At 41.7% G+C, this 10,862-nt stretch overlaps 2 protein-coding genes across 2 annotated transcripts; one reads left to right on the top strand and one right to left on the bottom strand.

Annotated features, from left to right (window-relative positions):
* Positions 1-30: 30 nt before the first annotated feature.
* Positions 31-5,377, top strand: LOC103133651 (V(D)J recombination-activating protein 1-like). The gene is made up of 2 exons (XM_007545489.2): positions 31-1,207; positions 2,002-5,377. The coding sequence occupies exons 1-2, from the start codon at positions 31-33 to the stop codon at positions 3,747-3,749; spliced, it is 2,925 nt and encodes a 974-aa protein (XP_007545551.1). The 3' UTR covers positions 3,750-5,377.
* A 979-nt stretch (positions 5,378-6,356) lies between these two features.
* Positions 6,357-9,204, bottom strand: LOC103133650 (V(D)J recombination-activating protein 2). The gene is made up of 2 exons (XM_007545488.2): positions 8,976-9,204; positions 6,357-8,304 (listed from the first exon to the last, which is right to left on the bottom strand). The coding sequence occupies exon 2, from the start codon at positions 8,288-8,290 to the stop codon at positions 6,689-6,691; it is 1,602 nt and encodes a 533-aa protein (XP_007545550.1). The 5' UTR covers positions 8,291-8,304; positions 8,976-9,204; the 3' UTR covers positions 6,357-6,688.
* Between the last annotated feature and the right edge of the window lie 1,658 nt (positions 9,205-10,862).

Raw genomic sequence — 10,862 nt, 5'->3', positions numbered from 1 at the left:
ATAATATTGCTCTCTGAAATTCTTTCAGAGATGATGACACTGTTTTTTTGTTTTTTTTTCTTCTTTTTTTTTCCATGTAGGTGCCTGTGCCGCATCTGTGGAATGGTCCTGAGGAAGGTCAAAGGACCCGTGCATGATGTCCATGGTGATCTGGACGACGCAAGCAAGTGTGTGCTCCGCAAAATGGGTTGCAAGTTTACGAGCTGGCCAGACATCCTTCTGAAAGTATTCAAGGTCGATGTGACGGAGGACGCAGAATCCATCCACCCTCTTTCCTTCTGCCATCGCTGCTGGCTTGCCGCCATACGAGGAGGAGGAGTCTGCAGCTTCACTAGAACAAAAGTCCCAGAGTGGAAACCCCACGCCTCCCACTGCTACCTGTGCTCCCCCAAAAAGTCATCATTTCAAAGGACTGGAAGAAAGAGGAGGAAGGTTGTTCCTAAAGTCCAGAGGTTGGCCAAAAGAGCCAAGTGGGACCACGGTGACACCATTGCTGTCGGTGAGAAGAGAGCCCTTAGACCCTTTGGAGACCGCCACAGCCCTGTGGTGAGGGCCTGGAAAAAAAATGGTATCCAGAGAGAACAGTGGGTAAAGAATATCACACACTGCCAAAATGACCACCTGAACACCAAACTGATTGCAGAGAAGCTCCCCGCGGATTTTATCATTTCTTTCACCTGCCTGGTGTGTGACCACCTGCTCTGTGATCCAGTTCAGTCCCCCTGCGGGCATCTCTTCTGCCGCAGCTGCATTATAAAATTTACCCACGTTCTGGGACCCCACTGCCCTTCATGCAACCTTTCTTGTGCCCCCGATGATCTCACCCCTCCTGCCAAAACCTTCTTATCAACTCTCTACTCTCTGCCTCTGCTGTGTCCCTGTGAAGGTTGTGGTGAGCACGTGCAGCTAGGCTTGTTCAAGGCCCACTGTCTGAACCATGAGTTTGAGCCGGGCACAAACAAACACTCATCTCATTTTCAAAGCTACCTCCTAACCAATAAGGGAGGACGACCCCGCCAGCACTTGCTCTCCTTAACCCGTCGTGCCCAGAAGCACCGACTGAAGGATCTGAAGAACCAGGTGAAGGTGTTTGCAGACAAAGAAGAAGGCGGCGATCTGAAGTCTGTGTGCTTGACACTGTTTCTGCTCGCGCTGAGATCTGGGAATGAACACCGGCAGGCAGATGAGCTGGAGGCCATGATGCAAGGTAAAAAGTTATTTTAAGCCTTTCACTCAGTCAGTGCAGCAATGAATGGCAATGAAAAGCAGACAAAAAGCCAACTGTTAACTATGATAGTGTTTGCTCATTAATACCCCCCCCCTTCCTCTGAGGAATACATGAATCTCATAAATAACAATGAGTGGAAAAGTTCAATACTGCAGGGAGAGAAATTGTTTTCTGGCAATTGATCAGAAAATCATTGCATTGTTGTCCACCTCTGTTACAGACACAGCCATCCCCAATGCCCCCTCTGGTTCCACTCATCTTGTCTGTCAGTCCATCAGTCTCACACTCCCTTTAATGCACAGTAACAAGTCTTGTGAAGGGGTTGTTAGAATCAAAACAACATCAGCAGCGCTTGTATCTGCAAATTACACAGACAGCACCATCCTCCTCTCTGGGGAACTGAAGGCAGCTGGTGTCTGTTTTCATCTTCAGCCAATACATCACTTTTGCCAGCTTCACTTTTGCCAGTTTTACTCTGTCCCTTTCTAACATCTGGAAAATAGGAAGTATTGGATCTTGTAATAATGTGTTTGTGGGCTTTTGATGATGATATGTGCACATTTAGGTGGGACATTTGCAATTCTTTCTGCATCACCGTGGAAATTACTTCAAACGTAGGAAAATAACTGAACGAATGGCAGACTGCATTTTATTTTTCAAATCATAAGATGTTAGACTTGTGCGTCTACAATCCTGTTATTTTCTCATATATTTTTAGCTACTTTTGTCTTTCTCACAAACTTATTCTCCTTGCATTGTTTCTCTCTCCACAGGCAGAGGCTTTGGATTGAGTCCTGCCGTGTGCCTGGCCATTCGGGTCAACACATTCCTGAGCTGCAGCCAGTATCATAAGATGTATCGTACAGTCAAAGCTACAAGTGGCCGCCAGATCTTTCAGCCCTTGCACACCCTCAGAGCTGCAGAAAAGGAACTCCTTCCTGGCTTTCACCAGTTTGAATGGCAGCCAGCTCTCAAAAATGTGTCCGAATCTTATAATGTCGGCATCATAAATGGGCTGTCAGGATGGACATCTTCGTTAGATGACTCCCCAGCCGACACCATCACCCGGCGCTTTCGCTACGATGTGGCGCTTGTTGCAGCACTGAAGGACCTAGAGGAGGACATCATGGAGGGTCTGAGAGACACTGGGATGGAAGATAGTGCTTGTACCTTGGGCTTTAGGGTCATGATCAAGGAGTGCTGCGATGGCATGGGTGATGTTAGCGAAAAGCATGGTGGAGGACCAGCTGTTCCTGAGAAGGCCGTCCGCTTCTCTTTCACTGTCATGTCTGTCTCTATCCAGGCTGAAGATGAACAGGAGGAGGTCACAATTTTTACAGAGCCAAAGCCCAATTCTGAACTATCCTGTAAGCCCCTTTGCCTTATGTTTGTGGATGAGTCAGACCACGAGACTCTCACTGCTGTTTTGGGGCCCATAGTTGCAGAGCGAAATGCGATGAAAGAGAGCAGGCTCATTCTATCTATGGGCGGCATGCCACGCTCCTTTCGTTTCCACTTCAGGGGCACAGGGTATGACGAAAAGATGGTGCGTGAAATGGAGGGCCTGGAAGCTTCGGGATCTACGTATATCTGTACTTTGTGTGACTCCACTAGAGCAGAGGCTGCTCAAAACATGGTGTTACACTCCATCACCCGCAGCCATGATGAGAATCTGGAACGTTATGAAATATGGAGAACCAACCCCTTTTCTGAGTCCGTAGATGAGCTACGAGACAGAGTCAAGGGAGTCTCGGCCAAGCCCTTTCTGGAGACCCAGCCCACGCTAGATGCACTGCACTGCGACATAGGCAATGCCACTGAATTCTACAAAATCTTCCAGGATGAAATTGGAGAAGTGTACAAAAACCCCAACCCCAGCAGAGAGGAACGGCGCAGCTGGAGGGCGGCCTTGGATAAACAGCTGAGGAAGAAGATGAAGCTTAAGCCAGTGATGAGGATGAATGGGAACTATGCCCGAAGGTTAATGACCATGGAGGCTACCGAGGTGGTTTGCGAACTGGTGCCCTCAGAGGAGAGGAGAGAGGTCCTGAGGGAACTCATGAGGCTCTACCTCCAGATGAAACCTGTGTGGCGTGCCACCTGTCCAGCCAAGGAGTGCCCCGACCAGCTGTGCCGCTACAGTTTTAACTCCCAGCGCTTTGCCGACCTGCTCTCCGCTACCTTCAAGTACAGGTACAACGGAAAAATAACCAATTACCTACACAAGACCCTGGCCCACGTGCCTGAAATCATAGAGAGAGATGGATCTATTGGAGCCTGGGCCAGCGAGGGGAACGAGTCGGCAAACAAACTGTTCAGGCGTTTCAGGAAGATGAATGCGCGTCAGTCCAAGGCCTTTGAGCTGGAAGACGTGCTGAAACACCACTGGCTGTACACCTCGAAGTACTTGCAGAAGTTTATGGAGGCTCACAAAGACTCTGCTAAAGCTTTCCAGGCAACAATAGATCCAGAAGAGGTCCAGGATGATGAAGATTTGACTCCAGAAATAACCGGGTTTTGATTTCTGTTAGTTCTATCTCCATGATTGATTTATTTTAAGAGTCCGTAATCTGCCAATTACCTCAACGTTTATGTTTTCTCACTTTAAATACTTATTGAGTTTTCAAGCACAACAGAAATGGAGTAGATTTATATGTCCTTTAAGAATACTTTGTACATATTTTGGCATTTGATTATATTTTGTAGATTGGATTGTTTTTGATTGTGATTGTTAGTGTCGTTGATATCTTTTGTTAGATGAAACAAAAGACATTTTCTTGAGGAAACAACATTTTGCACTTAAAATCATCAGTACTTTTGAATTCTATGCAAAATAATACAGTTTTTCATGAATATTTGTTTTTTATGTTTTAAACATAGACATATTTGAACTGCTATGTTTGGTTTACTGCCTGTTCCTGCATTTCAGAAATAACCGAGGAACTCACTGTAAACATAACACACAAGTTTCTTTTCTTTGCTTTTCCTCCCACTTTTTAAAAAAAATCTTTGCTATCTGTGAAATATGGCACATTTTATTGTATTGCAAGGATATGACACGTTTATGAATTTATACAGGGGGATATTTATGGAAGCAGATGAAAGAGCTGTAAGTCATGGACTAAAATTGTGTTAAAAAAGACCACATTTTTGGCTACTGTATTAATATATCATTTTAGCCAAAGGAAAATGTAATCACAGGGCCCTAAATGTTCTTTGTTTCATGAGTGCCCTCTGAAAAAGATGACTTTAGTGCTTTATCCCATGGTCCCAGGGGCCAAAATAGATGCTGGGTCACTTTGAAGCAATTTTTTATCTCTTTTAGGCCTTGCACAGCAGAGGATAGATGATAGTTATTCGAATTCTTCTCATAAAATGAAGCATATACTGACCTTTTTGTTGATATCATAAGAATATAGTGTGGTCCATTAGAGAGCCTAATACCCCATGGACTCTCCAGCAGGCAGGGATTTTTCTTCACTTTTGTTTATGACCTGGTTCTTTTTCTCCTTCAGCATTTCTTCACTGTCACTGTTGACAGAGAAGAGAGATGGGCAGGACCAGAAAGTCTAATTTGTTGGCAACTTTATTTGTTTGATTGATTGATTATATTGTCTTTTTCTGCCCACGGTATTTTGAATTGTGACAGGCAATTTTCTCTTTCTTTCTTGATTGAATGTTTGATTTTGTTTTACTGCCATATGTTTAACCGTACAAATGCCATGAAATATTCACATTTCTTCGGAAAGTTGTCAGAGCTCTACAATAACATCATTTTTTAGAGAGCATTACATTGAAAAATGCTGCATGTATGTTTTTTTCTTTTGCTTTTTTTGCAATAATGAATTGCATTTCCAAAGTAATGGATGATGGATGATTCACCAAATATCACTTGTTCTGTTTTGTTGTGTTTTTCCTCATTTTACGCTTTCAGTCCTACACTAAACATACACTCAGGTGAACTATGGACAGGTTTCTCTGGTGATCTTTGAAGAGAATCAAAATATTACACTACAGCTGTGCTGTTTTGTTCAGATTTTCCTGTGCTGTCACCCAGCCTCATAAACAATGTCTTACTGAAAAGGTATTTTTGTGCACAATGGATATTGTTGTTTTCAAGATAAATAAATAAATAAAGACAATACTTGACCTCATTACTAATTATTTCATTTCACTGAATTTTCTTCAATAACTAGAGAAGCACTTGTTTTACTCTAGAGTAGAATTTAAAGAATCCAGCGTTGACAAATAAATGACAACACAATTATGAAATACACAGATATTAATTGATATTATAAAACAAAGTTCTATAATATCAAATATTTTTAAAAAATGTAGATATGGTGTATTTTTTAAATGGGATTTTTAACTTTTAATTTCTGTCAAATATCTTACTAGTTGAAGTTAGGATATCATTGAAAAGCTCATGCATTTGAATAACTTTTCTCATGTATCTAAACACATTAAATACATTAATTACACTCCTCAGATTTTTTTTCCCAAGACTTTATTTTGGTTAATATTGTTGTTTTTCCATACAGAGTCAATGAAATCATCACATTTAAGATAAGAACATTACATCACGCCATCAGACACCTTTTAATCAAGACATGTGGGCTTTGTGAAAAGTATGTTTAATGCTCATTTAAAGTTAAAGTTACTTGTATTTAGACATCAACAATTTCTATGCAATAAATGGCATTCCAAAAATACATCAGGATATGAGAAATACAGATATTTCACTCTTCATAATGATAAAGACAAGTACAAAGGCCTGCAGAAATGATTCGATTTTCATTAGGCAGGAACTGGCAAAAAAAAAAAAAACTCAAACAAACTTTCCTGTACATATTGACAAAGAAATAATAATACATCTAGAACCATGACAAACATGTTTATCTTGCCAAGCGGATAGTGAAGAAAATAAAAACCTCTCCAAAATTCACTAAAAACTGAAGCAATATTTTTTTTGTTGTTGTATGAAACCATTCTTATTGAATAAAAGATAAATTTATATCCCCTTTTACCAGAGTTTAAGAATCAATTATTTACTTGCCAGCATCAATGGGAGGCTGAGAAATTTTTACACCACACAGTAATATTGAAGTACAAGTCAAAGTACACAATTCAAAGTCACAAAATGCATCTTTATTACATTTTTATTTTCATCACACATTTTTTTTGTTACATTTTATTGAGAGATTACAGCTTTCAACAGGAATTTATGGTTAATGTAATTTAAAGGGGCTTGAAAAACATTGGAAAGTAAAATCTGTGGTAATTCATTTCAATTAAAAATTTGCAATAAAATGTTAAAATTGAAACAGAACATCTTGTATTTCTCAATGTATTCAGGGAGTTCTCATGAAAGTACGCATCTTGTACAATTAATTTCTATTCCAAGGCGAGCGCGTTTAACAAAGATTGGCATTTCCACAACTATCATAAAGGAAATGGAACTCAATCAAAAAGTCTCTTGAAAAAGCTTTTTTTGGCTGGGGACATTTTTAACATCAGGGGCCCATTTCTCTCCTTCACTTTCATTGGGGTGCGCTTCACTGGAATGATCTGTCGTGGTGGGGTCATCTCCTGGTAAGGCAGGCCTCCGTGATCTAAACAGAAGTACTTTTTGCTTCCCTGAGATAGTTTGACTAACAGGGTCTCAGACAGCTCCATGCACTGAGCATGGACCCAGTGTCCCTCCTCCCCTTTCGAGCAGAAAATCATGGCTGGGCGGTGGAGCTCTGTGGAGTATAATGGCTCCCATGTGTTGGGGTCCACCTGACAGCCAAGGCAGCATTTGATCCAGTAACCAGTTTGTGATTCATCCTCCTCATCCTCCTCGTTGTAAATGTCTCCCTCGTCATCGCTACTGTTTTCCAGCTCGTGTGGCTCACGACCAAAGTAGAGCTCCTCAGAGTCCTCAAGCGGAGTGGAGTTGTCGTAATCTGTTGACTCTTGGCTGCATGCCTGGGTCCCTTCTTCCTCATTGGATTCCTTCTCTTGTTGGAAGCTGACATGATAGAAGTAATGCACGTCAGGCTGGGATGGTCTCCCTTCGGTGGGAACAGCCAACAGGATGCAGCCGTCTCCAGCACTGCCTCCAAACCACGTGCGACTATGGATGATATCTTGAGTCCACTTGGGAGGTTCTAGGTGCTCAATGTGGATCCCCTTCTCATCCAGAATGACCGTGTTGCACTCCATTCTCTTTTGGGAGTCAGACTGGTATCCGCCTAACACAATATATTTATGACCAGGACCCGTGCGTGTAACGAGGGCACTAGAGATGGACAAGCCAAAGTCTAGGGTCTCGCAGGAAAGCAAAGGGCTTCCCTGCAGGAGTTCCACACGAAGGCGGAACAGACGAGGAGGACGTGAGTCAGAGGTGATAGAATGGCCGCCTATAAAGTACACGCTGTCCTCTCTGGCAATAGCTACGTGAAAGGACTGTCCGTCACTGAGCTCAGGCAAAGTGTGAGCCGAGGAGCACCCAAACTCAAGATCAAAGAGGAAAACCTGAGGAGGACAGTCAACAACACTGTTCCATCTTTCTGTGGTCCGCTCTCCTGCAGGCATGTAGGACCTGCCCCCAAACATCACACAGGCTGTCTTCCCGCGGCTTTGCACGATGCTCATTGCATGGCCATATCGGGCCCCTGGCACTTCCCCCACCAGCTCTTTCTCTTTGCACTTGAGCGTTAGTTTGCGATTGCAACCGCGACTATCCATAGTAAGCAGGTACAAGCTCGATGAGATCTCATTGTTAGGGGTGCGGCCTCCATGGATGAGATAACTCTCTGGGAGTCCGTCGTAGGGGTCGAGGCGGCAGACGGCTGGACAGCGCAGCGGAGGGAGATAACACGAGTCGTTAGAGAAGGATATGGCCCTCAGCTTCATCTCACTATGTTTGATCCTGACACCAAAGACTCCTGTCGGACATGAACGCTTTGGCCAGCCTTTCTGGCCGAACAGCAGGATTTCCCCATCCAGCTGTAGCAGGGAGCAGCCAGGCTGCAGGAGGCCTGTACAGTTCACTGGAGATAATGCTTGCAGGGTCATGATCCGCCAGGTGCCTGCATCAAAACAGCAATCGAACACACAAACATGATGTGTCAGTCAGTCAGCTGTTGTTTGTTTTCAATGAGGACTTTTAAATTTCTACTTCCTGTTTTTTTTTTTTTTTCATGTGAACAACCACAGTTACTGTAACTCTAATACTAACAATGATTCCTACAAGTACTATACATTTTCATACAGACTGACTTTCACTTTGATCAATGAAAAATAAAGGTATTTGCTTGAGGTAAAAAAATGCCAAAATATTTGTGATATTCAAATACTTCATAGCAGACATAGTAACTAAATAAAAACTACATTGCAACACGTCTAATACTACAATTGTACATTTACTTCTGAACAAAGCAAAGTCTGTAGAGCTGGAATGCATCGTGCAATTTTTCAAAGCAATGCCGGTTTTATTATTTATTTTAGACAACTAAGTAGATAAACAGCTCTATTTTATGAGTTTGCCTTTTTTTATATGCCCACACATTTAAACTATATAGCTTTCAGTTAGCGCTTCACAGCCAAACGTTAATCTTTTCAGGAGATTAGTCAGTGGCAATGAATAAGATTACAATAAGTAAATGCTCTGTTCTAGCTTAAACAGTACCATGAGAAGGGAACGTACAAGAATTGAGTCCTCTACTTATCCTAATGATAAGTTAAATTTTTATTTGCTTACCTTACAAGCAGAAGTGAGATCTAGTGGGCAAGATCAAAATTAATGTACTATAAATCTTTTTTTCCCCCCAAGAAGAAGCGTAAGAGGTCTTGTTGCCGATCTTTGATGAAGGCAAAAAGTGGTAGAGATTGTGAAGCTTCGTTGACTTTCAAACACTTCCAGATCTTGAGGTTAACTGTCTGTGACTGCTGCACGCTGGCAGGTGTGCCAAACGAGTGCTTCCAGTTTGTCAGTTCTCCGTGCTTTAACTGCATGTCTTCTATATTATAAAGAGAACAACCGGATATTTAAAACCATTTTCAACAAATGTAAAGAAAAATATTTCATGTGTTTGTGTCGAAACCGTATTTTTTATGAATCAGAGGATAAAGAGTAGCCTCCACAATCAATAACAGCTCAAATCAGCCGTTATTAGAAGAAATCAGGAATACATATGAATGCACAACACATAAAACTTTGAGGCAGGTGGACAACAGCAGCTGAAGACCACGAGAATGCAGAAATGTAGCAGAGAATTAAAGTAGTTCTGAAGACAAAAGGGATCCAGCCCAGTACTAAAAATAACAAGATGTACTTCATAGTGTTGCCTGAGAGAAAGTGTAACAACTTAAAAAAGAAAAATCATATATATATTCATATTTAAATTTATTTATTTAAATAAGAAAATCCAAGATAGGAAATGGGAAGTTTGAAATGTGAAAAATGGAGGATGATAAAATATGCTTGAAAAGCCCCTCACTCTATTTTATAGTACTCAGGATTCTGGGACATGTGACTTCTTTAGCAAAATTTAAATAGAACTTAATTTGAGGATGTTAAGTGACTCTTAAAGGTAGTTGTGGAACTTCTTGTTAAATATGGGGCAGTTTTTGCAAAAACAGTTTTTATTGTATTCTAAGGAGCCACATACATTGTGAAAAGAGACTTTTTCTTGAGCCCTTCTTCATCAAAGAGTCGTTTAAACTGTGATGCCACAGGTATGCCTGAGTTACAACCTCCATTTTCATAATTAAAGCTCCTTTATTCAATCTGAAAAACCTTTCTTCCATCTATTTTTCTCATGGTAGACACATAATTAAATAATAAGGCGATTAATTTTTTGACACATCTACAGCCGAATAACATGGCAATCGCATGATCCAATAACACACCTATCTATTATTCTTTATCTTGCCATATTTTTGCTTCATGTTCGGAAGGTAAGCGAAAAAAGAAACTAGCAGGTTCTGGATAAAATTCCTTTGTGTGTCTGTGTCTCTGTTTTAAAGATGTGATCCCTCTGAAAGAAAGCAAATCTTCTGTATGAGTGACAAACACAGGCCTTAAAAAACACAGAGAAAACCATGCTGGAAGCAGCTGTCTACACACTCATTAGCATAATGTTTTTTGAGCTCTGAGTGGCTGAGACAAAACTTGAAGAGTGTGCAAAACAAAGGCAGAAACCTCAAGTGCCTGGAAGACCGTTACGGCTTAAAAACACAAAACAGCAGTGCACCTGTGTGTTTAAACCGGTGCTCGCAGGGTTGAGTGGAAGAAGAAACAATCCGCTCCTTTTACCGGAGTAGAAATAATGCAACAAATGTCAGCGGGATATGCAAAGTACTACTTTATTCCCCTTTTATTTTTGAGAGCTGGTCCCCCTATATTTAAACCCAGCCTTGGAAAAATAAACCTATTTAGTCACCAGAAGGCATCCACACAATTGAAAAGTCTGCCTGGCATGCAGCTTGCAGCTGGGCTGGTGCAGAGAGCGTAGGAGGCCCAGCGGTGTGTGGCAGACTCTGGGCTCATGCAAAGATTTGCACATAATTGATAGAACAAAGTAATTAGAATCTACGGCAGCACCTGTTTCTGCCCATTTTAATGTATCACTACCTGCCTGCTGCT

This window comes from Poecilia formosa, unplaced genomic scaffold, assembly GCF_000485575.1.
Source record: "Poecilia formosa unplaced genomic scaffold, Poecilia_formosa-5.1.2 Scaffold13, whole genome shotgun sequence".
NCBI lineage: Eukaryota > Metazoa > Chordata > Actinopteri > Cyprinodontiformes > Poeciliidae > Poecilia > Poecilia formosa.
Note: the sequence above shows the minus strand (reverse complement) of the source record. Positions and strands in the feature narration are given on the sequence as shown.